The sequence below is a fragment of the Nerophis ophidion genome, linkage group LG04 (genome assembly GCF_033978795.1).
Source record: "Nerophis ophidion isolate RoL-2023_Sa linkage group LG04, RoL_Noph_v1.0, whole genome shotgun sequence".
In the NCBI taxonomy this organism is placed as follows: Eukaryota; Metazoa; Chordata; class Actinopteri; order Syngnathiformes; family Syngnathidae; genus Nerophis; species Nerophis ophidion.
In genome coordinates, this window is record NC_084614.1 from 69722375 (window position 1) to 69750324 (window position 27950).

General features: G+C 40.1%; 1 protein-coding gene across 4 annotated transcripts; it reads left to right on the forward strand.

Moving 5' to 3' along the window:
* Window positions 1-27807, forward strand: foxred1 (FAD-dependent oxidoreductase domain containing 1). 4 transcript variants are annotated; one of them, XM_061898914.1, is made up of 11 exons: window positions 1-324; window positions 5030-5247; window positions 15339-15449; window positions 15515-15633; window positions 15707-15801; window positions 20420-20521; window positions 20590-20666; window positions 20738-20898; window positions 21468-21597; window positions 21673-21771; window positions 25955-27807. In XM_061898914.1, exons 1-11 carry the CDS (start codon window positions 183-185, stop codon window positions 26207-26209), a joined length of 1509 nt encoding a protein of 502 aa, XP_061754898.1. In that variant the 5' UTR covers window positions 1-182; the 3' UTR covers window positions 26210-27807. The 4 variants fall into 4 exon arrangements, with proteins under 4 accessions (XP_061754898.1, XP_061754899.1, XP_061754897.1 ...); XM_061898915.1 differs by having other exon boundaries at window positions 21676-21771; XM_061898913.1 differs by having other exon boundaries at window positions 2-324; window positions 21667-21771.
* Window positions 27808-27950: the final 143 nt, after the last annotated feature.

Sequence of the window (27950 nt, forward strand, 5' to 3'; positions counted from 1 at the left end):
CCCAGAAGTAAATGGGGGGGGGGGTTGTAGGAGGGAAGAAATTTGGCGTGACAGCGGCAAATGTGCCTCCCCTTGCCGACGTGTTACACCACTTTACTGGCAGGACCATGCGGGGAGCGCACTTGGAATATTTCCCCTACGCCGAAGAAGTTGTCCAGTTTGCGTGCTAGCTTGCACGAACCATGTCCACATGGCGCAGACTGGGAGTCCGGGGGTGGCTCACCTTCAGGCGGGTCACGCTCGAGCACCGGTGGTCGTATGGACTAACGATGCCGCGACGAAGCCTGCAGACAGGCACTCCTCTGCCGAATAACTTGATTAAAGGTGGGTGCCTTCAAACACCAATGTGTGACTCACAGAGGTGGGTAGAGTAGACAGAAATTGTATTCAAGCAAGAATACTGTTACTTTAGAGCAGGGGTCGGGAACCTTTTTGGCTGAGAGAGCCAAGAATCCAAATATTTTAAAATGCATTTCCGTAAGAGCCATATAATTTTTTTTCCCCAACACTGAACACAACTAAATGTGTGCAATTTTTGAGTAAGACCAACATTACTAGAATATAATAGGTGTCATATTCTTTGTAATAGCGTTGATATTCTGAAGCTAACTGTGGAGGGGCGTGGCCTGCGGGCCTGCAGCGAAGCGGGGTGTGCCAGGACCGGCCTCGAAATCAGCGACAGGTGCGTAGATGGCCCACCTGGGCCTTGTTATCTAATCACCGGTCGCTCTGTTATAAGCAACAGCCGGGAGGAAAGACAGGGCTGGAGCTGGAGCCGGAGCCAGAGCGAGAACGAAAGAGAAAAAGACAATTGCTGGAAAGCAACTGAGAGACTTATTGAAAAATAAAAAAATATCGTAACCCTGAAACAGGCTTTCATGTCGGTGCTTGGTGGTCTGCAGAAGCCCAAGGAGGGCAAGCCCTAAAAAAACTAATAATAAATAAATCATGCAATTTCTTGAACAAGTGCGGTAGAAAAAGGATGGATGGATTCAAATGCATGAGCATGTTTATTTTGAACGTTATTTTTAACACTTTGATTACAAGTGGAATTAGTCATTACTTATTGTGTTAAGCAGCGTTTGCTCACATTTATCCGAGAGCCAGATGCAGTCATCAAAAGAGCCACATCTGGCTCTAGAGCCATAGATTCCCTACCCCTGCTTTAGAGATTTATTACTCAAGTAAAAGTAAGGAGTAGACTTAGACAAACTTTAAAGATCCACAAGGGAAATTGTTCGACACAGTAGCTCAGTTACAATGATGGAGAGTGTAAGGATGGAAATGACAATGCAGGTATAAATAGACTAGATATAGCAATATAAAATATAACATATCTGCGAATATGTACAATATATACTTAATATGTGTACAGTATATTACCGAATTTCCTTGAATTGCCGCCGGGGCGCTGATTAATTTAAAGGCCTACTAAAATGAGATTTTCTTATTCAAACGGGGATAGCAGGTCCATTCTATGTGTCATACTTGATCATTTTGCGATATTGCCATATTTTTTTCTGAAAGGATTTAGTAGAGAACATCCACTATAAAGTTCGCAACTTTTGGTCGCTAACAGAAAGGCTCTGCCTTTACCGGAAGTCGCAGACGATGACGTCACCCGTTGATGGCTCCTCACACATTCACATTGTTTTTAATGGGAGCCTCCAACAAAAAGAGCTATTCGGACAGAGAAAACAACAATTTCCCCATTAGTTTGAGCGAGGATGAAAGATTTGTGTTTGAGGATATTGACAGCGACGGACTAGAAAAAAAACCAAAAAGTTAAAAAAACAAAACGCGATTGCATTGGGACGGATTCTGATGTTTTTAAACACATTTACTAGGATAATCCCTTATCTTTCTATTGTGTTGCTAGTGTTTTAGTGAGTTTAACAGTACCTGATAGTCGGAGGTGTTAGTCCACGGGTGTGTTGAGGCCAGTGTCTCAGGGTAGTCGACGGCAGCTTTATGGACGGCGCAAGCTCAGCTGATCTCCGGTAAGAAGCGACTTTTCACCACAATTTTCTCACCGAAACCTGCTGGTTGACATTCGGTCGGGATCCATGTTCGCTTGACCGCGCTCTGATCCATAGTAAAGTTTCACCTCCGGGAATTTTAAACAAGGAATCACTGTGTGTTTGTATGGCTAAAGGCTAAAGCTTCCCAACTCCATCTTTCTACTTTGACTTCTCCAATATTGATTGAACAAATTGCAAAAGATTCAGCAACACAGATCTCCAAAATACTGTGTAATTATGCGATTAAAGCAGACGACTTTTAGCCGTGTGTGTGCGTAGCGCTCATATTCCCTAACAGTCCGTGACGTCACGCGTACGTGTCATCATTCCAAGACGTTTTCAACAAGAAACTTGCGGGAAATTTAAAATTGCAATTTAGTAAACTAAAAAGGCTGTATTGGCATGTGTTGCAATGTTAATATTTCATCATTGATGCATAAACTATCAGACTGCGTGGTCGGTAGTAGTGGGTTTCAGTTGGCCTTTAAAAACAAAGAAGTAGCTGACATAGAGGGTGTCAGGTAATGGACTGATATTATCTATTGCTGTGTGGGGAGTGATTATACAGCTGGATGGAGTGCGGAATGAAGGAGTTCTTGAATCGCACAGTGCGGAAAGGATGCTGAAAGAGCCTGTTGGAGTATGAACTCTGCTGTCCCTCAGTTGTCTGGTGTAGTGGGTGGGCAGGACTGTCCATGATGGCCAGCAGTTTGTCCAGTGTCCTTCTGTCCCTCACTGTCACAAACGCCTCCAACTGCGAGCCAATAGTTTGGCCGGCTTTCCGGACCAGTTTATCGATCCGGTTTGAGTCCCTTTTGCTGATACTGCTCCCCCAACAAACCACTGCGAAGTGCAGGGCACTGGCCACAGCAGACTGATAAAAGATCTCTAACAGCTTGCTGCACACATTAAATGACCTAAGCTTCCTCAGGAAAAAGAGTCTGCTCATGCCCTTCTTGTAAACAGCATTGCAGTTGTCCTTCCAGTCCAGTCTGCTATTCAAATGAACTCCCAGGTACTTATACTGCCCCACTACTGCCACCTCCCGGCCCTGGATCTTGATGGGCTCCACCGGGGTCATACTCTTCCTGAAGTCGATGACCAGCTCCTTGGTCTTGTCCACATTAAGGACCAAATGGTTTGCCTGAGACCACTCCACAAAGTCAGCAAACAGTGTCCTTTAGTAGTCACCCAAATATTTACTTGAGTAAAAGTAAAAATGTTGTGAAAAAACTACTCAAGTACTGAGTAACTGATGAGTAACCTGTTCGTTTAATGAATACGGCAACCAATAATGCACAAAAACATAAAAATAGCAATGAGCAAATTCAGAGCCAGGAATATCTCTTAAGCAACTAAAACAATAATATATATTAAATAATAATACATTACAATAAAACATCCATCCATCATCTTCCGCTTATCCGAGGTCGGGTCGCGGGGGCAACAGCTTAAGCAGGGAAACCCAGACTTCCCTCTCCCCAGCCACTTCGTCTAGCTCTTCCCGGGGGTTAACAAATTAAGACAAATTGAGCCACAATAACTTAACAGCACCATAGGCTCAGTAGGCATTCATTTTTTGATTGATTGAAAATTGTATTAGTAGATTGCACAGTACGGCGTGGCGCAGTGGGAGAGTGGCCGTGCGCAACCCGAGGGTCCCTGGTTCAATTCCCACCTAGTACCAACCTCGTCACGTCCGTTGTGTCCTGAGCAAGACACTTCACCCTTGCTCCTGATGGGTGCTGGTTGGCGCCTTGCATGGCAGCTCCCTCCATCAGTGTGTGAATGTGTGTGTGAATGGGTGAATGTGGAAGTAGTGTCAAAGCGCTTTGAGTACCTTGAAGGTAGAAAAGCGCTATACAAGTACAACCCATTTATTACAGTACATATTCCGTACAATTGACCACTAAATGGTAACACCCCAATAAGTTTTTCAATGTTATCATATATATATATATATATAACTTATATTTATTTATTTTGCCGTTTTTGTTCACATGTTAAAGGTGTTTTAATGAATATACATGCATGTTTAACATATAGATTCCTATCTTTTAAGAAGACAAGAATATAAGTTGGTGTATTACCTGATTCCGATGACTTGCATTGATTGGAATCAGACAGTAGTGCAGATAACGTCCACGTTTTCGAATGGAGGAGAAAAAAAGTTCCTCCTTTCTGTCTAATACCACATAAAAGTTGTTGGTTTTTGGCATCTTACTGTATTTGTCCAGCTTCCATATTCGTTTTTACAAGAAATACATTGGCGGCAAACTCCGTAGCTGGCTTGCGCTGGCTTTCGGAGACTCTTATTTTGTTAGCGAAGGCGCGATGGAGCAGCACTTTTATTGTGAAGACAGGAACTGTGCGATCAGTCTTTAGGCATTTGATGGGAAGTACGGTTGAAATAAAAAGTGTCTTTTTTTCCTTTACACTTTTAATTGATTGATTGAAACGTTTATTAGTAGATTGCACAGTACAGTAAATGTTCTGTACAATTAACCACTAAATGGTAACACCCCAATAAGTTTGTCAACTTGTTTAAGTCGGGTTCCACGTGTGACGGTCATTTGACCGCCTGGCTCTGTGTGATTGGTCCAACGTCACCAGTGACTGCATGTGATTGGTGAAACGCAGGCATGCGTAGATCCTACTTTGAAGGTCTGTGACAAACCAAAACGAACATTAACAGATCGATAAAAAACAGTAGCGAGTAGCGAGTGGAATGTAGATAAATGGAGCGGAGTGTAAGTAGCGTTTCTTCCTCAAGTAAAAGTAAAAGTATGTTGAGTAAAAACTACTCTTAGAAGTACAATTTATCCCAAAAGTTACTCAAGTAGATGTAACGGAGTAAATGTAGCGCGTTACTACCCACCTCTGGTGACTCACGCCGAATGAAAGAGCGCACTCAAATATATAGATTTACGCTTTTAGTTTTTATGCTCAAACTTTGCTTTATGAATATTCAAGGAAGTCTCGGTAAAAACCCCACTCTCTTGCCGTAGATCTGAAGGCCAGATGGACCGCCACCAAGGAGAAGATCTCGTTAGGTCTGCCGGGGAGCTCCTGGAGCCCCATTGAGGTCACCCCCGGACTCCCACCGGAGAGGGCCGATATAGTGATCGTGGGCGGCGGCGTGATGGGCTGGTCCATCGCCTACTGGCTCACGCAGAAGACTAAACGTGGGGACCTCGGAGTTGTCGTGGTGGAGAAGGATACCACGGCGAGTACATTTAATTGATCACACACTCATACAAGAGATAAAGCAGAATGTACTGTAAATGTTTTACCGGGGTGACTTTTGTTTTTAATAGGATTTATTTTTTTATGGCTGCTGATGACTTAGTAAGCTTACACGCCCCTCCAAATGCTACATTTTACAACTCTCTGCAGATGAAAAAGTAGTCAAAGATACAATCTATATCGGCACTCTGCTGTTTTTGAGGACCTTCTACAAAAACGTTTGTTAAAGGGGTAGGGCTGGGCGATATGGCTTTTTAATAATATAAATGGGTTGTACTTGTATAGCGCTTTTCTACCTTCAAGGTACTCAAAGCGCTTTGATACTACTTCCACATTTACCCATTCACACACTGATGGAGGGAGCTGCCATGCAAGGCGCTAACCAGCACTCATCAGGAGCAAAGGTGAAGTGTCTTGCTCAGGACACAACGGACGTGACGAGGTTGGTACTAGGTGGGGATTGAACCAGGGACCCTCAGGTTGCGCACGGCCACTTTTCCACTGCGCCACACCGTTCATATATACTATCTCTATTTTTAGGCCATGTCACGATACACGACATATCTCGATATTTTGCCTCAGCCTTGAACGAACATTTGATGCATATAATTACACCAGTATGATGATTCTACGTGTCTACATTAAAACATTATTGTTCATACTCCATTATTATATATTAATTTTATACTTTCATGCAGAGAGGGAAATCACAACTAAATCAATTTATCAAAACTGTATTTATTAAACAGTTATTAAGCAGTGGCACAAACATTGTCATTTCAAAACAGAAAATGCAAGATTGTCAGACATTTTAAAGCTAGCTTTAGGTGCACTTTTGTGCATGATGTCACTAAGATGACATATCAAAACAACACTAAATTAAAGTGCACTTTTTGTACAGAACGCCACTAAAATAGTTTAAAACAAATAAAGTGCACTGTTGTGCATGATGTCACACAAGATATTTCAATAACTGTCAAAAAAAAAATTTGCTGCATAATAGGAAATCAAATTGCAGTAGGTTACTGTCGACGTTATCTCCTTATGTTGTTCACTATTTTTTTCATACGGTGTTGATGGCGAAATGGTTTCCTCAGCATTTTGTTGGTGTGGTACCGAATGGAGATGTTGACATGCATAGTAAGCACTCTTCATTCTCAAGCGGGTGACTTTTCAAATGATGCTACATATTAGCAGTAATGCTACTTTTTGTAGCAACGCTTTTGCCCCACACATGACAAATTACGGTTGTCTGTTCGACATATTCCCACCTGAAGCCAAACGAGTGACCCCCTGCTGTTTTTCTTGGGAATTATTTCTTCCTTCACTTGTTACCATATTCGCACCTTCTTTCTCTCATATTACCACTTGCACCACAGCGAACGTTACCCATGCTGCTACCTCTCTGCTCCGTGAGGGCTTATACGTACACTAAATTAATGTGCACTTTTTGTTCAGAACACCACTACAATATTTTAAAACAAATAAGGTGTACTTTTGTGCATGATGTCACACAAGATATTTCAAAAACTGTAAAATAAAAATGAGCTGCATAATAGGATATCAAATAATGTATGTCGTTTGCTATGTCGTAGGTTACTACGGACGTTATCTCCTGTTTTTGACCGTTTTTTTCATACGGTGTTGATCTGGAAATGGAAGACGCCAGGCTGAATTGGGTCAGTGCTGGTTGCTTCGGCATTTTGTTGGGTGTGGCACCAGCTGGAGATGTTGACATGCAGAGTTTCAAGCACTCTTCATTCTCTTGCAGGTGTCTTCAAATGATGCTACAAATTAGTATTGCTGCTACTTTTTGTGGCAACGCTTTTGCCGTATACTTGATATATTACTGTTGTCTGTTCAACAAATTCCCGCTTGAAGCCAAAGCACCGCTAGAGGATGGAACCTGTGCTGTTTTTCTTGGGAATTAATTCTTCTTCCACCATTTGTCCTCAGATTTGCACCTTCTCTCTCGTATTATCGCTTCGCTTGCACCACTTTCTACAGCTAACGTTACCATGCCGCTACCTATCTGCTCGGCGAAGGCGTATGATGTTGCACGCGCGACAGTATGTGACGTATGTAACAAATGAAACAAAGTGCGTGTGTTTTATCTCTATGTGAGAAGGAGAAACAAGAACGAGTGAGAAAAGCCTGAAGTGTAATGCCCGCAGCTAAAAGCAACTGCGTGACAGCGTATACTCGAATACTGACGAGATAGTCATTTTCTACATCGCACAGAGACAAACCAGCAATATATTGAGTATATTCGATATATTGCCCAGCCCTAATCAGGGGTCTCAAACTCAAGGTACTGTACCTGGGGGCTGCTGGTGGCAGTCTGGGCCACGGCATCAGGTATTCCAAAAGAAAAGCTTTGTTAAAAATATTCAAATCTGCTCAAATGTCTTTATATTTATTTTTTAACACAAAATAAGATGTTAAAATAAACACAATTAGAATTAATAAGGACATAAGTTAATAAATTAGTAATAATTAAATAAAATAATAACGGCGAGGCGCAGTGGAAAGGTGGCCGTGCGCAACTCGAGGGTCCCTGGTTCAATCCCCACCTAGTACCAACCTCGTCACGTCCGTTGTGTCCTTGAGCAAGACACTTCACCCTTGCTCCTGATGGGTGCTGGTTAGCGCCTTGCATGGCAGCTCCCTCCATCAGTGTGTGAATGGGTAAATGTGGAAGTAGTGTCAAAGCGCTTTGAGTACCTTGAAGGTAGAAAAGCGCTATACAAGTACAACCCATTTATTATTTATTTATTATCCATCCATCCATTTTCTACTGCTTATTCTCTTTTGGGGTCACGGGGGGCGCCGGCGCCTATCTCAGCTATAACAATTATAATAAAAAAAATTCCCGCGAGAATTTTGATGGACCTGCTATCTGTGCCCTGGACCTCTGGACGGGGGTCGCCAGAGGCTGCCATACCTTTTTAGATGATAGATACGTGAGTTTTAGGTGTAACTGTACGAAATTAGCCAAAGAGCTAGCCTAAAACAGTAGTATGTTCACATAAAAATGCTAACACTTAGCATGTGTGCTAACGATAGCATGATAACAGTCAGCATGTTTCATATACCAAGTTATTTGACTCAAAGGTGTATGGGACGGAATTTAAAATATGCCCATCAGCGAAGGACACCTTTCCGACGGTATACCATATGTGGGGGTTTGTTGGTTGGTTCGTCTCGTATTACACAGAAGGGCTGTACCCATTCAATTGGCCCATTTTTTTTTTGTTAGTGAATAGCGTTGCCATGGTAACACAAAATGTTCCCAATTTTGATTTCCACCATCAGGGCAAACAAGACCTTTTTGACGGGATAACATATGTGGGGGTTCGTTGGCCGGTTTGTCTCATAGTGGCAGTAAGAGAAAAGTGCGGAACAATAATAAAAAAAAAAAATAAAAAATGTAAAGTTGAAGTCCGAGCAATAACAATATGGGCTGCTTGCATTGCAAGCGCCCATTCACTGCTTCAGCATAATTACATTTCTCTATTATCCATTTATTTTCTACCGCTTATTCCCTTTGGGGTCGCTGGTGCCTATCTTAGCTACAATCGAGCGGAAGGCGCGGTACACCCTGGACAAGTCGCCACCTCATCGCAGGGCATTTCTCTATTAGCAACGTGTTTTTTTCAGTCTTCTATATCTGCAGTATTCTGATGTAAATATTTTTATTAACAGTAACTTTAACCTCATGGGTTCTCCTGATTAGTTTTATTGATAGCTAATTATTAGCTATTAATAAAACCATTCACAACACTTCTAAAAAACAGCTATTAACTGCTCCGCGCATAACACTGTAAATCGCCATTCATATACAACTCCCAAGCGGTACTAACGTTAAACTTTCATATTAAGGTGGGGGCCACAAAATATTCAAACACACATTTTGGTTGACAATATATTGACCTACGAATTATTGTCAATAAATAATATTATTGCCATTATTTTTACGGGACCAAATTAACCATTGATGTAAAGATAACACATAATAATAATGCAAATATGATTTAATAATAATAATTCAAATTCAATAAATTCTGTATTTCTTGTATATGTTAACATTTTAATTGGAATTAAACCAGTGGTTCCTAACCTGGGTTCGATCGAACCCTAGGGGTTCGGTGAGTCGGGCTCAGGGGTTCGGCGGAGGTCAAGACACACCCGACTCATCGTGTAAATAAAAACTTCTACCTATCGGCGTATTACGGATACGGCAACAGCAGAAGTAATTTGTTGTGAGTTTATGCACTGTGTTGGTTTTGTTCTTTGAACAAGGTGATGTTCATGCACGGTTCATTTTGTGCACCAGTAAAAAAACATGGTAACACTTTAGTATGAGGAACATATTCACCATTAATTAGTTGCTTATTAACGTGCAAATTAGTAACATATTGGCTCTTAACTAGTCGCACATATTAATGCCTTATTCGGCATGGCCTTATTATAACCCTAACTTTCTAACCCTGTCCCTAACCCTCTAACCCTAACCAAATAACTCTAATATAAGTCTTTGTTACTTAGAATTAGGGCTGCAACAACTAATTGATTAAATCGATTATAAAAATTGTTGGCGATTAATTTAGTCATCGATTCGTTGGATCTATGCTATGCGCATGCGCAGAGGGGACATTTTTTTATAAAAAAAAAATATATATATATATATATTTTTTTTATTTAATTTTTTTAAATAAACCTTTATTTATAAACTGCAACATTTACAAACAGCTGAGAAACAATAATCAAAATAAGTAGGGTGCCAGTATGCTGTTTTTCAATAAAATACTGGATAGGATAGATATGTGGTTTGTCTCTTTTATCCGATTATTAATCGAAGTAATAACCAACAGATTAATCGATTATCAAATTAGTTGTTGGTTGCAGCCCTACTTTGGAATTTTTTCCCCTGGTGTCCAAAAAAACTCTAAATTAAGTCTTTGTTACTTAGAATATGTTCCCCATACTAAACTGTTACCAAAAACATATACCGTATTTTTCGGACTATAAGTCGCACCCACGGCTAAACTATGAAAAAAACCTCGACTTATAGTCCGAAAAATACGGTAACTCTGTCTTGAATTTGAAAAAAACATTTAAATTGTATTTTTCACTAAAGAAGGGTTTGGTGAATGTGCATTTGAATCTGGTGGGGTTCGGTACCTCCAACAAGGTTAAGAAGCACTGAATTAAACAGTTTAAATCTCTGAGTTAAATAAAACAAACAAATAATACAAGATACTTTGTCTGTTGCAATTGAATAAAAATTACAACCAAAAGCAATAAAATTGGTTTAAATATACACAACCATAACAATAAATAAAATAGGTAAATAAAGTATTAAATTTGCACTTCAATATTTAACATGTAGGCAGAGGTCGAGTTGCAATTAATTAACTGACAATCAAGTTTGGAAATTCTTAAGCAAAAGTGCCAAGTAACAATATAAACATTACAGTTTAAACAGATATATTAACAGCTCTTATGCAAAAAAAAAAAAAAAAAAAGTTTGGCAGATTCCAAGTGAGAAACAGAGACATGACATGCCAGCACTTTAAAAAAAATGCAAGTTTTATAACAGTATTAAATGGCAGCATGTCTTTGGCGATGTATTTAACAACACTTTATGTGTTGAAGAGGTTCATTTAGCCTACTGACTTGTATTTATAAATGATTGATTTATATAGGCTAGTAAGAAGGCTGCAGAAGCAAGGTAGCTGAAACTTGTCAGGTACAACACTTTACCTTACTAGCCTATATAAATCAACCATTTATAAAAACACATTATGTGAGCGCACACTATTTTGCACTGTTTTGTTTACACTGACCTAGCTGGATGTTCGCAAAGTGTTTGCACATTCAGCAAACTGGCTCTTTGGTATTGATAGGCCCGTTTTGTTCCAAAAGTTCAAACCCACATATTCCCACATTGGTGCAGTGCAATTTGGTTCTGGGATCATTTTGTCCATGTTAGCTGCTACTTTATACAGCACCTCATGTTGCTGCACAAAGAGTCAAAGACACTTAATGAAGAAATGATAATTGACCCTCTTCTTTTCATTCCGCTATGGTACAAACACACGTAGCCACTAGAAGCGAGGAAAAGCGTGAATGCTTTGGAAGCATGGAATGACGACTTATCGATGCAGGAAAACCTCCCGACTTTAATTTTCATTTATTGTCGGTTAATTGACTTAACGAATATCGGCCCGCGCCTAGGTGGGCCACAAAATTGAGGCCCATCTCTATATGAGCGGAACACTCTTAAGGACCAACTACCCAAGACTAGTCAAATTCCTGTATATGATAGATGTGTGCTGCTGTTTTTGAGAACATACTGAATAAAGCCAGTCAAAGATCCTCTACATAGCAGATGTGCTCTGCTGTTTTTAAGGACATACTGCAAAAAAGCTTGTGAGAGTTCCTCTATATGAGGCACACACTGCTGTTTTGAGGACTCCCTGCAAAAAAGCTAGTCATAGATCCTTCATATGAAAGGCACATGTTTTTGAGGACCTACTTTGACCTACTAGTCAAATTTCTGTGTATGATCGATGCGCTCTGCTGTTTTTGAGTACCAACTGCTAAAACACTAGTCATTGATCCTCTGTCATAGGTTCTCTGGGCTTTTTTTTTAAACATTTGTTTATTGGATTTTTGACATATTTAGTCCAGAAATACAATTTAACACGTTATGTCATAGGTTCTTACATTTTTCGACCCTGGGGGATAATAACTTATCCACGACAGAGGGGCCTGGCCCCACTCAAATATTAACACTGAATTAGTAATTTTACTTTTGATTTTAATCTTATTTAAAAGCCTACTGAAATGAGATTTTCTTATTTAAATGGGGATAGCAGGTCCATTCTACGTGTCATACTTGATCATTTCGCGATATTGCCATATTTTTGCTGAAATAATTTAGTAGAGAACATCCACGATAAAGTTCAATCAATCATCAATCAATCAATGTTTATTTATATAGCCCCAAATCACAAATGTCTCAAAGGACTGCACAAACCATTACGACTACAACATCCTCGGAAGAACCCACAACTTTATGTCGCCAACAGAAAAGCCCCCCTCCTTTACTGGAAGTCGCAGACGATGACGTCACCCGTTGAGGGCTCCTCACATCCTCACATTGTTTTTAATGGGAGCCTCCAACAAAAAGAGCTATTTGGACCGAGAAAACGACAATTTCTCCATTAATTAGAGTGAGGATGAAAGATTCATGTTTGAGGATATTGATAGCGGCGGACTAGAAAATAAAATAAAAATCAAGTAAAAAAAAAGCGATTGCATTGGGACGGATTCAGATGTTTTTAGACACATTTACTAGGATAATTCTGGGAAATCCCTTATCTTTCTATTGTGTTGCTAGTGTTTTAGTGAGTTTAATAGTACCTGATAGTCGGAAGGGTGTATCCACGGGTGTCTTGAGGCCAATGTCTGATGGAAGTCGACGGCAGCTGTATAAACGTCACAAGCTCAGCTGATCTCCGGTAAGTGGCGACCTTTTACCACAATTTTCTCACCGAAAACTGCTGGTTGACATTTGGTCAGGATCCATGTTCGCTTGACCGCTCTGATCCATAGTAAAGCTTCACCTCCGGGAATTTTAAACAAGGAATCACCGTGTGTTTGTGGGGCTAAAGGCTAAAGCTTCCCAACTCCATCTTTCTACTTTGCCTTTTCATTATTAATTGAACAAATTGCAAAAGATTCAGCAACATAGATGTCCAAAATACTGTGTAATTATGCGGTTAAAGCAGACGACTTTTAGCTGTGTGTGCGCAGCGCTAATATTTCCTAACAGTCCGTGCCGGCACGCGTACACGTCATCATTCTGCGACGTTTCCCACAAGAAACTCCCGGGAAATTTAAAATTGCAATTTAGTAAACTAAAAAGGCTGTATTGGCATGTGTTGCAATGTTAATATTTCATCATTGATGTAGAAACTATCAGACTGCGTGTTCAGTAGTAGTGGGTTTCAGTAGGCCTTTAATAGTTACATCTAACCCTACTTAAAGTTCACAACCTTGGCAAATGATATGAAAATTTGGGTTAATCACAATTACTATTGTCAAGACTTCGGTCAGGCTGATTACAGAAATACATACTATCCATCCATCCATTTTCCCTTTCGGCGTTGTGCTGGAACCTATCTCAGCTGTAGGCGGGGTACATCCTGGACAAGTGGCCACCTCATCACAGGGCCAACACAGATAGACAGACAACATTCACACTCACATTCACACACTAGAGACCATTTTAGTGTTGCCAATCAACCTATCCCCAGGTGCATGTTTTTTGGCGGTGGGAGGAAGTACCCGGAGGGAACACACGCGGTCACGGGGATAACATGCAAACTCCACACAAACTAATCACTGCCAAAATAAATAAAATAATGTATTCCTCAAATAAACTGTAAATAAAATTGAAATGCAAATAAATACAAGTTCACAATTTTGGTCATGATTTTTGCGCTTAAGAAACTTCTTTAGAGATTTAGCTCCAGACTAGTCTGTTTATTTGACATTGTCATTACTGACACACGTGGTGGAAAAGTGTATTACAACTGAGTACAGCAAGCAACAATCCAACAGTAACATAGTCCCTGGCGAGCTTGTCACAAAACCAGTCTTCTGCTTTACTGGTCTTTGTATCAGCTGATATTTGACACAGAGCCCCTGGTATATGCCTGTATATTATCCTTTAATATTGGACCTCCAGAATCAGCTTGTCCTCATCCATTTGTGTCAACAACATTATATTATATCTAAAAAAAAAAACCTTTGATAAGTTGACTTCATGTCCGTCGCCTTTCAAACCTTTCAAAGTGTAAAATACGATCCGCCTTTTTTTGAAGACAGAATATTTTATTTTGAAAGTAAACTGGATAAGTTTTTGTTTTTGTGCATAACTTCTTGTCCAACACAAGCAGATTTTAGCCAAAGTGAACGGATTTGTTGAGGCCTCTGGCAAAAATGTAATTTCTGTGTATATTTATATTTCCATCAGGCACATGAACAATAACAAGATCTGATAGCTCAGTGACAGCTCATGTTATTCATTACCGTGTTATACGTCGCACGATTGCGCCAAGTAAAATTCCTAGTTTGTGAACCCGTACTGAAAAAATGGCAATAAAAACTCTTCTGATTCTGATTTAGCGCTGGAATGCAGAATGGAAGTGGCATGTCGGTGGCGTTAAGCGGGCAGTGGAGATTGACACATGGACTTGATTTAAAGAAGGAACAAGTCCGCCGGCGCCTGCAGCCATTCCTTATTTAGTGAAAATTCGGTGTTCACGCCCAATAATGAGCTGGGGCCTATGTTTAAGAAAGACTGCTCTATACAACAGATTCGGTCTGCTGTTTTTGAGGACCTGTAGTCAAAGATCCTCTATTTGGCAGGAGAGTTCTGCTGTTTTTGAGGACCTACTGCAAAATACAGTGGTAAAAGATCCTTTATATGACAGGACTGCTCTGTTGTTTTTAAAACCTACTGCAAAAACTGTAATCAAAGATCCTTTAAGTGCGATTTGTTTATTTAATGGTAAACGGTTGTAATTGTATAGCGCTTTTCTACCCCATTTTAAGGAGCCCAAAGCGCTTTGACAGTATTCCCACATTCACCCATTCACACACATATTCACACACTGATGGCGGGAGCAGCCATGCAAGGCGCTAACCGGGACCCATCAGGAGCAAGGATGAAGTGTCTTGCTCAAGGACACAACGGACGTGACTAGGATATTAGAAGGTGGGGATTGAACCAGTAACCCTGAGTTTGCTGGCACGGCCACTCTCCCAACTTCGTCACACCGTTCCCAAACCGTGACTATACAGGGGATCTTTGACAGAAGCCCTGTGCTGCTTTTAAATGAACTATTTCCCCAAATGCCAGTCAAAGATCATCTATGTGACACTGCTTTAGTGTTTTTAGGAATCTGCAGTAAAAACGAGGTCTGCTGTCATTCCAGGGACTGATTTTTCCTTAAATGACGTTCTATCACCTCTCTGCGTTGTGCGTCCCTTCAGTACTCCAAGGCGTCCACAGTGTTGTCCGCTGGGGGGATCCGGCAGCAGTTTTCCCTGCCGGAGAACATCTGCTTGTCTTTGGAGTCTGCAGACTTCCTGAGGAACATCAATGTAAGTCAAAAGTAAAGACAACCACCAAAATGAAAATGATAGTACCAAAAAGTTTGTCCTCCTAGGACCACCTTTGGGTATTGAACGAAGATCCCGTGGACCTGCAGTTCAACCAATCAGGATATTTGTTCCTGGCCAACGAGAAGGTGGCACACATCATGGAGGAGAACTACAAGACCCAGAGGTCGTCTATAAACAGAACAAGCATTAATGTTACAATTAATATTCAGTAACGGAATGTTTCGTTTTTATTATAGGTCAGTTGGAGCCAAAGTGGCCCTTCTCTCCGCCACACAGCTAAAAGACAAATTTCCGTGGATCAATACGGAAGATGTGGTGCTAGCTTCATATGGTAAGTACATCCCATCCCTACAAACCAGTAATACATTACCGTAGTTGAAACAGAGACTAACTGATAGCTAACTGCGGCTAACGTACTCCTATGAGACACTGGTGCATTGATGCTCTAATGCTAAAACACTGCCAACATTTGAAGTGGCTAATAGTAGCTAACAAACTGCTGACAGTTGCTGATGCTTTGCTATGAGGCGCAATTCTGCTAATATACTGTATATGCTAACATTATTATCACGCGTGTGCTTAAAAGAAGCAGCAAATCTTGCTGAGAGTGACTAACAAACGGCTAACAGTTGCTAACGTTAATGAAGAGCTAACTGAAGGCTGATTCGGGCTAATGCTTTGCTACGAGGTGCTAAGATTCTAATCTGTGTTAAAGGCCTACTGAAATGAGATTTTCTTATTCTAACGGGGATAGCAGGTCCATTCTATGTGTCATACTTGATCATTTCGCGATATTGCCATATTTTTGCTGGATCGATTTAGTAGAGAACATCGACGATAAAGTTTGCAACTTTTGGTGCTGATAAAAAAGCCTTGCCTTTACCGGAAGTCGCAGACGATGACGTCACAAGGGTGAGGGCTCCTCACGTCCTCACATTGTTTTTAATGGGAGCCTCCAGCAGCAAGCGCTATTCGGACCGAGAAAACAACAATTTCCCCATTATTTGAGCGAGGATGAAAGATTTGTGGATGATGATATTGATAGCAAAGGATTAGAAACGAATAATAATAATAAAATAAAAAAAACGACGGCTCCGGGCGGCAGCAGTGTGAGCGTTTCAGATGTAATTAGACACATTTTCTAGGGTAATTCTGGAAGATCCCTTATCTGCTTATTGTTTTAATAGTGTTTTAGTGAGATTGTAAAGACATACCTCGAGGTCGGATGGCTGCGGTGAACACGCAGTGTCTCAAGAGAGAAGCTGAGGAGCCATGCTCAGAGCTGCCTTTTAAACAGCTACTGCAGAAGGACAAATAATCCAATGATGTCTCCGGTAAGATATATATCACAATTTTCCCATCCAAAAACATGCTGGTTGACGTAGAGAAACATGTTCGCTTGACCGCTTTGTGTTAAAAACAAAGAAACACAGGCTGTGTCTCGGTGCTAAAGACAGCTGCAATACACCTCTTTCCATCAACAGCATTGTTCTTTATAGTCTCCATTAATAATTGAACAAATTGCAAACGATTCAGCAACACAGATGTCCAAATTACTGTGTAATTATGCGATGAAAACAGACGACTTTTAGCCGTAACTGGTGCTGAGCTAATATTTCCTGACAGTCCGTGACGTCACGCGCACGCATCATCATTCCGCGATGTTTTCAACAAGAAACTCGCGGGAAATTTAAAATTGCAATTTAGTAAACTAAACTGGCTGTGTTGGCATGTGTTGCAATGTTAATATTTCATCATTGATATATAAATTATCAGACCGCGTGGTCGGTAGTAGTGGGTTTCAGTAGGCGTTTAACGTATATAAAAAAAGTGACTAAAATTGCTAACAAACTACTAACAGTCTCAATGCTTGCCAACCTTGAGACTTCCGAATTCGGGAGATGGGGGGTGTACAGCCCTTACCTCTGGGCCGATACTGAGGGCGACTGTGTTGACCAGTTTGACGTGTGTAAATGATAGAATGTCCAGTACTGTAGAAATCTGTTTGGATATGACAACCTGTTTATTTTATGCTATCCAAATTAAATCAAAAGTTGGCCATATATAACACTAAGTATGCTGACCTTGAATGGCACATTGTTACAGCATTGTCACGACACGACGGTCGAAAATTGTTTGTCCTCCAATCGCCCTGCCCGTGCTCACACCTGAACCCAATTTAAGGAGGCTACCATGGTAACCACACCATAGCAACAGTGCCATCCCTGTCAACTCTTCCTGTTTCTTAACAGGAAGTGGGCGGAGCAATTTGCCGAAAAGGAAATTCAACATGAACTGAGGCCAACAATTAGAGAAAATGAAATAAAAACAACATAAACAAATAAGGACATTTGGTTCCAACAGAGGGGTTTGAGGTTGAGGGCGGGGGATGTATATATTGTAGCGTCCCGGAAGAGTTAGTGCTGCAAGGGGTTCTGGGTATTGGTTCTGTGTTTATGTTGTGTTATGGTGCAGATGTTCTCCTGAAATGTGTTTGTCATTCTTGTTTGGTGTGGGTTCACAATGTGGCGCATATTTGTAACAGTGTTAATGTTGCTTATACGGCCACCCTCAGTGTGACCTGTATGGCTGTTGATCAAGTATGCCTTGCATTCACTTGTGTGTTAAAGCCGCATATATTATGTGACTGGGCCGGCACGTTGTTTGTATGGAGGAAAAGCAAATGTGATGACAGGTTGTAGAGGACACTAAGGGCAGTCCCCTTAAGGCACGCCCCCAATATTGTTGTCCAGGTGGAAATCGTGAGAAATTTGGGAGGGGCACTGAAATTCGGGAGTCTCCCGGGAAAATCGGGAGGTTCCGTATTTTTCGGAGTACAAGTCGCTCCTGCCGAAAATGCATAATAAAGAAGGAAAAAAAAATATATAAGTCGCACTGGAGTTTGAGTCGCATTTTTTTATTTGATAAAACCCAACACCAAGAATAGACATTTGAAAGGAAATTTAAAATAAATAAAGAATAGTGAACAACAGGCTGAATAAGTGTACGTTATGACGCATAAATAACCAACTGAGAAGGTGCCTGGTATGTTAACGTAACATATTATGGTAAGAGTCATTCAAATAACTATAACATATAGAACATGCTATACCTTTACCAAACAATCTGTCACTCCTATTCGCTAAATCCCATGAAATCTTATACGTCTAGTCTCTTACGTGAATGAGCTAAATAATATTATTTGATATTTTACGGGGACGTGTTAATAATTTCACACATAAGTCGCTCCTGAGTATATATTGCAATCCCGGCCAAACTGTGAAAAAAACTGCGACTTATAGTCCGAAAAATACGGTATGTGTATAAACGTCCAACCATACGCTGTATATGGCTGATTTTGTGTGGCTAAACTAAGTACTAATAACAAATATTTAAGAAGCGCCCGTTGATGCGCAGCTCTAATATTCTAATGCATATGCTAAAATGCTCCTAACAATAGAAGGCACAATGATTGCAAAGAATAACTGAACGCTAATTAACGCGTTGCTATGCTGGGTTTATTTGGGATTACTTGCGCTAACAGTGGCTAACAAACTACTAATATTAGCAAACCCATTGATTGAAAAGACTAACTGAAAGCTGACTGAAAATAGGTGGCAAAATTGTCCGACAACGGCTAACAAACTGCTTACAGTCACTGATGTATTGATTGAAGGCTAATTTATACTAGTGCTTTGCTATGAGGAGTGTGCTAACATACAAATGAGAGTTAACAGTGTCTAACAAAGTGGACACATTGATACAGGGGTGCCAAGCAGTGTTAATTTTTTTGACGAAAAATTTCCGTCATAGTTATCGTCAACGACCTTTTTTTTCCTGACTAAAACGAGACAATAACAAAATAAAAAATAATTTACGTGGACTAAGACGATGACTAGGTGTATTGACATATTCATCAACGAATAAAAACGAGACGAAAATGTCTGCCAGAGACGAGATCCAATCGGAACTCATTTCGTTAGGAAAAGGCGAGAGGAATTGGGAAGAGAACCAATCAGAGCGACGTGGTAAGGAAGTTACATAAACGTAGTTTGCGTTTGAGACGGACCCGGGAATGCGCTGCAGAAGATGTGTCAACGCCGAGGAGGAAGAGGAGAGAGGACATATGGGGAAATTTTATATTTGACCTCAAAGATAACAAGACGCAGTGTAAGAAATGCAGCGCGAGGATTACGGGGAAAAACACAACAAACTTGAAGCGACATTTACAGTCGAATAACCCCGAAATCCACACAGTTAAGCATTTTCCACAACATACAACTCACTCGACGTTATCCCGTTTATTACACGGCTTACTCGTGAAATACTAAATTTGAGACATGATTTTCATCAAAATACGACTTGTATCGGTGATTTGTCCGCGGTTTTGCTTTGACTTTCAGAAATTGAAGGGAAAGTTTACATATTACCCTTTAGTCGACTAAATCTACTGTAGTTTTCGTCGACTAAAACTAGACTAAAACTAAAACAATTTAAATAACTAAATTATGACTAAAACTTAATTACATTTTAGTCAAAAGACTATGACTAAAACTAAATCAAATTTTGATGTCAAAATTAACACTGGTGCCAAGCCTCACGCAATTTAACCCTTTCTCACGCTTTTACATTTCTCATGCTTATATTTCACCATCCACTACTCTATATTTATTTTACTTCATGATGATAAACTTTGGTCCTTCACAGTGCAGTCTTAAGGTATAAATCGACGTTAAAACTGGCGAATTTGATGTTAATAATGCCAACAAATTTTGATGCACAACATGACACAAGTCTCACTCTTGTCGTTTTCTAAAACTTGGCAGCCCTGTTGATGACAAAGCCCAACTGAAGGTTAACTCGGGCTAATGTTAATTTAAAAAACAAAACAATGGTAAACCGGGAGTCTGACCACCGTTGTGCAACATACTGCCATTTTAACTGTGCAGGTCTGGAGAACGAGGGCTGGTTTGACCCCTGGACTCTGTTGAACGCCTTCAGGAGGAAAGCCATATCCATGGGTGTCATGCAGTGTGCCGGAGAGGTCACCAGTCAGTATCACCTATCGAGCAACGTGGTCAAAAAAACAAAGATTAAAATTGTGCTTATCTTTCCACAGGTTTTAATCACATGTCAAATGTGGTGACTACAGTAGAGGGCGACCAATTGGAAACTAAAACGATCAAATCTGTTAATGTACGGGTGATTTATGCACTCTTTTGGGTGAATGTGTTGAGATACATGAGATTAAATCAGTGCCTTGTTAGGTGCGGATGCCCAACAGCCTGGAGAACCAGCAAGTGGAATGCGCCTTTGTGATCAACGCAGCCGGAGCTTTTTCCGCTAAACTGGCCGAGCTGGTCGGAATGGGATCTGGTCCCAAAAACACGATAGCCGCAATTCCACTTCCTGTCGAACCCCGTAAAAGGTAAAAAAAAAAAAAAAAAGTATAAGCTCTTAAGCAAAAGGCTGGATTTAAAGGTGTAGTTTGATAATATAAGAAAGATGATTACAAGATTAAACTCAGAATTACAACAAATTAATTATATAATAGAATTAATAAATATTTTCAGTAATGTCATAAAACTAATATACAATGTCCGTTATGGGAATGGTCTCTTTTTGGTTATCTTGAGAAAAAAGAAATAATTACTTAGTTGAAAAATTACATAAAATGTTGTAATAAAGCAAATAAAAATAAAATCATCATAATACTATAACAATGTATCTTAACTGGAATTACATTTCTTTTATCCAGGGGGAAAAAATGAATGACAAAACAATATAAAAACCAGAATAATTGTTTAATAATTAACATGAAATATTGTGCTCTTGAAAAATGTAGGTTTTTTAATAAAAATATTTTGCCGTGAAAATAATTACAAAATTGTCAGAATTATGTTGTGATAATTAAAACCAATTTTTAAAGGTAAATATGTGTAATTTGCATAGACAAGGTTGTGACATTACCATAAAAACATGTTTTTTGATGTTCAGGTTCGTGTACGTGGTCCACTGTCCCGACGGTCCCGGTCTGGACACGCCTTTCCTGATCGACCACTCTGGGGTGTACTTCAGGAGGGAGGGGCTTGGCGGTAATTACATCGCTGGAATGTCACCGGAGGAGGTCTGTGGAAGCTGCTTCTAGTTTATATAATCAAAGAACTTCTGTCAGATCTACTGTTTGCGTTCTCAGGGGGAGGAGCCGGACATCACTAATCTGGATGTGGACCACCAATTTTTTGAGGACAAAATCTGGCCCAATTTGGTGCAACGTGTTCCTGCTTTTGAAAAGCTGAAGGTGTGTAAACATGAAATTAATGTGATAGCTTCTCATACCAGTTATTAATAATTGCCATCTCCAAAAAACCCCCACAATTTATAGGTGTGATACATTTTTGCATTCACTACTTCCACCAGTTAATAACGAAACCTTCAACAATAAAAATAAAAACAACAATGAAGTAATTTACAACCAGGGGTGTCAAACTAATTTTCGCTCATTGACGAAAGTCTATGGTAAAATCATGGCATGATTACTTAAAAATAAAGCCAACTTCCAATTGTTTTATTTGTTTGAAAATAGACAATGCACATTCTGAAAATGTTTTTACACTTACATGTTGAGGTTAATAGTATTCTGTCTTCATTTGTCGTTATTTATACTTTCTGAATAAATGATGTGATAATGTTTATCAGTCCAGTAGGTGGAATTGAGTCTAGCGGAGTTTTAAAATGCTCCCATTGGTGTTAATTTTTAATTTATTCAAAGATGAGTTGAATAACAATATGAAAATCAAATTACAGCTGATGTACGAATGTCATGTGGTTTATTCTGTACATTTGCATCACCAACAAAACATTTGAATTTGGACTCATTTCATTAATCAAGCATCAAGTTAGAAGGGGTTACATATCTCCCGTCCAAAGGCAAAACCCAGCAACTCAATTTTGGTCAAAACTGAGCTGATAATAATTTTGGAGTTACTAGGTGATATGCTTTACATTAGTGTATGCGATATTGTAATTTGTTACATAAGTAAGCTGCTTACTTACGGAACAAATTACAATATCGCATACACTAATGTAAAGCATTAGTGTATGCGATATTGTAATTTGTTCTATAAGTAAGCAACTTACTTACTTGGTCAAAACTGAACTGATAATAATTTTGGAGTTACTAGGTGATATGCTTTATATTAGTGTATACGATATTGTAATTTGTTCCGTAAGTAAGCTGCTTACTTACTGAGCTGATAATAATTTTGGAGTTACTAGGTGATATGCTTCATGTTAGTATATGCGATATTGTAATTTGTTCCGTAAGTAAGCTCCTTACTTACGGAACAAATTACAATATCGCATACACTAGTATGCTGCTTACTTACGGAACAAATTACAATATCGCATACACTAATGTAAAGCATATCACCTAGTAACTCCAAAATTATTATCAGCTCAATAAGTAAGCTGCTTACTTACGGAACAAATTACAATATCGCATACACTAATGTAAAGCGTATCACCTAGTAACTCAAATCATTATCAGCTCAGTTTTGACCAAAATTGAGTTAATGGGTTTTGCCTTTGGACGGGAGATATTATATCAGCATATTTATGTGCGCCCAGAAAATGTGTCCCCATTCATAGGTACAACACAAAAAGTGCTGATTATCAAAAGCATTTATTTGGGTAGATATGTCACAGGTTACATTACCAACATCTTTGACGATCCAAGGCATGGACGTAACAATCTACATTTTGTATACTATCACTAATAAGCAGCTTAAGTACGTAGTGTCCTAAACATGAAACCGTGGCCTCGATCTTAACACGGCACAAAGCTGCGCACCCTCTGAAGTTGTACGCGCTCTTGCGGCAGGAGATACAAAGAATTGCTATTTAGAACAGCAGTTTCTTTCATTCAAAAGTCACCTCATTTTTTACACTTAGCAAACTTATCTCTCTGGCCGGATAAAACCGGATCAGTTTGACACCCCTAATCTACACAGTCAAAGCCCACGATACGCCAGCTCACAGGTGAGCCCATTCATAACATAAAAATCTGATCGCTCCTCCCACCAGTTATTAATGATTGCCACCTGAAATACAATCGAATGGCTGGAAATAATCCACAAAATTGATGACCACCTTGCACAACAGAAATAGGTCAAATTTAATAGAAATTCACAAAATCAAAGTCGATGATACGATAGCTAATGCACGAACGCATGCACTTTGTAGAGGGGTCATAAAATTGATGCAATCTCTCCTCCCACCAGGTATTGATGAGCATTGCCTCCTAAAATAAAACCACATGCCTGAAGATAAACCACAATGTTATAGCCAAAGGTCTGCTAGCTCACAAAATGTAAATATATCATAATTAATGCAATTAGTCCTCCCATCAGTTATTGACGATTATTGCCACCTGAAATAAAACCAAAGTGCTGAGAATAAACCACAACGTTACAGCCCATGGTCTGCTAGCTCGCACAATGTAAATACAGTATATCATCCATCCATCTTCTACCGCTTGTCCCTTTCGGGGTCGTGCTTACCTACACAGTAGTTAAGCTCACACAAGAACACATCCACTTTGTAGAGGTGTCATAATTAATACCATCATTCTTCCCACCAGTTATTGATGATAACCATCACCTTGCCCAATAAAGATAAACAGAACAACATACAAATATACACAGAGCCCACTGTATGATACTTTACACACATGCACTTTGTAGAGGTAAATACATGTATTTTTTTCAATCATTAATAATAATCTTCACCTTTCACAATAGAAATGAAAGGAAATAATCTACACAATCTAAGCCCACTTTACAGTAGCTCTCATACACAAGCACATACACAACATAGACAAATACAGTTAATTTGATTGCTCTTCCCAAAAGTTATTGATAGCTACCTAAAATGAAACCGAATTGCTAAAAATAATCCACAACCTCAAATCACACAGTACGAAAGATCACACACACATGTACAGTACAATGTAAATGTAATCAATGCCATTGCTCTTCCCTCCCTTTATTGATAACTGCCACCTTGCACAATATAAATAAACAGAACATTGAAGTATACACAATCACACACACATGCACTTTGTAGAGGTGTCGTGTAACTAATGTAATCCCTCTTCCTACCAGTTATCTTTGCCTTGCACAACAGACATAAACAAAACATATGAAAATAATGTACACAATCAAAGCCAACCTTATGGTAGCTCACATACGAGCACATCCATAACATATACATTTCATATAATGTAATTGCTCTTCCCACCGGTTATTAATCATTATTGCCACCTGAAATACAACAGAAGGGCTCAAAATAATCCACAAAGTCTAAACCAGGGGTGCCCATTACGTCGATCGCGATCGACTGGTCGATCTCGGAGGGTGTGTCAGTCGATCTCAAGCCAGGCATTAAAAAATATACATAAAAATGAGCAATCATCAATCATACCAAGACTTCACTTTCGTCAGTTGTTTGACATTCTCGGCACCCGAGGATCTTGTGAGATGACGCTGGCTGCTGCGAGCTCATATTTAAGAAAAAAATCACTAACAGGACGGACGCAGAGAAACACATTTTATTTCTAGAGACTCCGTACCTACTGTCAAAACTCTAAAGACCGACTGCACAGTTCCTGTCTTCACCATAAAATACCTGTTTCATCCTGCCTGTGCTAACAAAATAAGAGTCTCAGAAAGCTAGCGTGCACAAGCTAGCAAGCTACGGAGTTTGATGCCAATGTATTTCTCCCCCGCCCTCAGCGACCGCTTTCTCACTTGCTTGCCCACCCGCACACTCACTGACGTCACTCACCGGCTGCCAGACATTAAAGGGCCACGCACATATGCTACTCTCATAACAAAGTGTTTAAAAACGAGTATGCAAATTGGACAAATAAGATGCCAAATCCAACCACTTTCATGTGGTATTGGACAGAAAGGAGGACTTTTTTTTCCCTCCATTTTCAAATGGAGGAAAATTCCAATCAATGCAAGTCATCAGAATCAAATACACCAACTTATATTCTCGTCTTCATGAAAGAAAGGAATCTATGTGTGTTAAACATGCTTGTATTATCATTAAACACCATTAACTTGTTAACAAAAATGTCTCTTTCATAAATAAATAAATATAAATTATAAATAGGAATGAGGTAGATCTCCTCGACTTGGTCAATTGAAAAGTAGCTCGCCTGCAGAAAAAGTGTGAGCGCCCCTGGTCTAAACCCACGGTAGGCTAGCTCACCCAAACTGCACAATGTAAACGTGTCATAAATTAATGCAATCGCTCCCCCTTCCGGTTGATGATGGTAACCACCACCCTGCATCATAGAAATGTAAAAAATGCTGAAAATAATCCACCAAATCAAAGCCCGAGGTACATCGGCTCACACACATGAGAACATGCATAAAGGAGACGTGAGCCATTTCAGCTCTTTCCCCCTTTGCCAGGTGACGAGTGCGTGGGCGGGCTACTACGACTACAACACCTTTGACCAGAACGGCATCGTGGGCCATCACCCGCTCTTCAAAAACATGTACTTTGCCACGGGCTTCAGCGGCCACGGCCTGCAGCAGGCGCCCGCCGTGGGCCGCGCCGTGGCTGAACTCATCCGGGACGGCACCTTCAAAACGCTGGACCTGAACGGCCTGGGCTTCAACCGCATCCTGAATCAGGAACCCATGTTGGAGAGGAACATCGTGTAGCTCTTCCACCAAACGCTGGTTTTGAAATATCCAGAAGTATCATCGTAATATAATGTCACAATCATGCTACATTTATTATGCCAGTTTTGTTCATCTCATGCATTTTTTTTTCTACCAATGAAGCAGAAAAGCTCTTCTTTAACATCGTCGTTCTTAGCAGATTGGCAATGGTGCCAAATGCCTCCAGTTCAAAAAAGTGAGTCACTCAGTCAACAACTTGTAAAAGAAGCGTCTTTTCTTTTACTTTCAACACAAATACTAAACAAACCAAGCAGATTCCTAAGAACTGTGAAGCTTTGTCTTATAGAGGATCTTTTAAAACAGCAGTGCGCTCCCGTCATATTGACGATCTTTGACCAACATTTCTGCAGTAGGTTCTGAAAAATAGCAAAGCATTCCGATCATATTGATGATCTTTGATAAGTATTTCTGACAGTGTGTTTAATAAAAAAAACAGCAGGGCACTCTGATCATATAGAGCAGACCTGGGCAATTATTTTGACTCAGGGGCCACATTGGTCGGTAAAGATACATCTGGGGGCTGGTGTGTGTTATACATACATACCAATCACCAATCATACTGTACATATGGCATGCTAACTGCAGGGTTTTTCTGTGTAACAAAGGAGTGACTACTTTATTTATCTTACCTTATTTCAGATTTTTAAACATTACACTGAGTTTGTTTGTTTTTTGACAATATTTTAGCTGGAAAAAGGGTCACACTACTGTATGTGTGCCTGGTTCCCTTTTTGTAAGAACACTTTAAACGTGTGTAGGAGGTTCAGCATTAGTGGATAAAAATTCTAAAATGCAGTAGAAAAACATAAAAGCTAAACACACAATACAAACACAATACAACTGATAAAAAGTTACATTAAAGGCCTACAATGTTAGTATGTGAGGCGCCCTCACACGGGTGACGTCATCGTCTGCGACTTCCGGTAAAGGCAAGGCTTTTTTATTAGTGACCAAAAGTTGCGAACTTTATCGTCGATGTTTTCTACTAAATCCTTTCAGCAAAAATATGGCAATATCGCGAAATGTTCAAGTACGACACATAGAATGGACCTGCTATCCCCGTTTAAATAAGAAAATATCATTTCAGTAGGCCTTTAATATGAACAACCACCTCAAAAAACTATGACATTTTACAGCCTTTTCGCTGAATGAAGTATCCATCCATCCATTTTTCTACCGCTTATTCCCTTGGGGGTTGCGGGGGGCGCTGGTGCCTATCTCAGCTACAATCGGGTTGAAGGCGGCGTACACCCTGGACAAGTCGCCGCCTCATCACAGGGCCAACACAGATAGACAACATTCACACTCACATTCACACACTAGGGCCAATTTTAGTGTTGCCAATCAACCTATCCCCAGGTGCATGTCTTTGGAGGTGGGAGGAAGCCGGAGTACCCGGAGGGAACCCACGCATTCACAGGGAGGACATGCAAACTCAACACAGAAAGATCCCGAGCCCGGGATTGAACCCAGGACTACTCAGGACCTTCGTATTGTGAGGCAGGCGCACTAACCCCTCTGCCACAGTGAAGCCCTGAATGAAGTAATGTACATGAAAAATAAATAATTTGAGTGAATGACTTGTTTGACTTTTTTTTTTTTTTTTTTTTAAACAGCTTGGTTTTGAAAGATCTGACATTTGTGTACATTTCACGTACAAATGAGCCTTTGCCTTGTAGCTTCACATTCACGTGTGCCATTATGGCCACAACAAATGCTA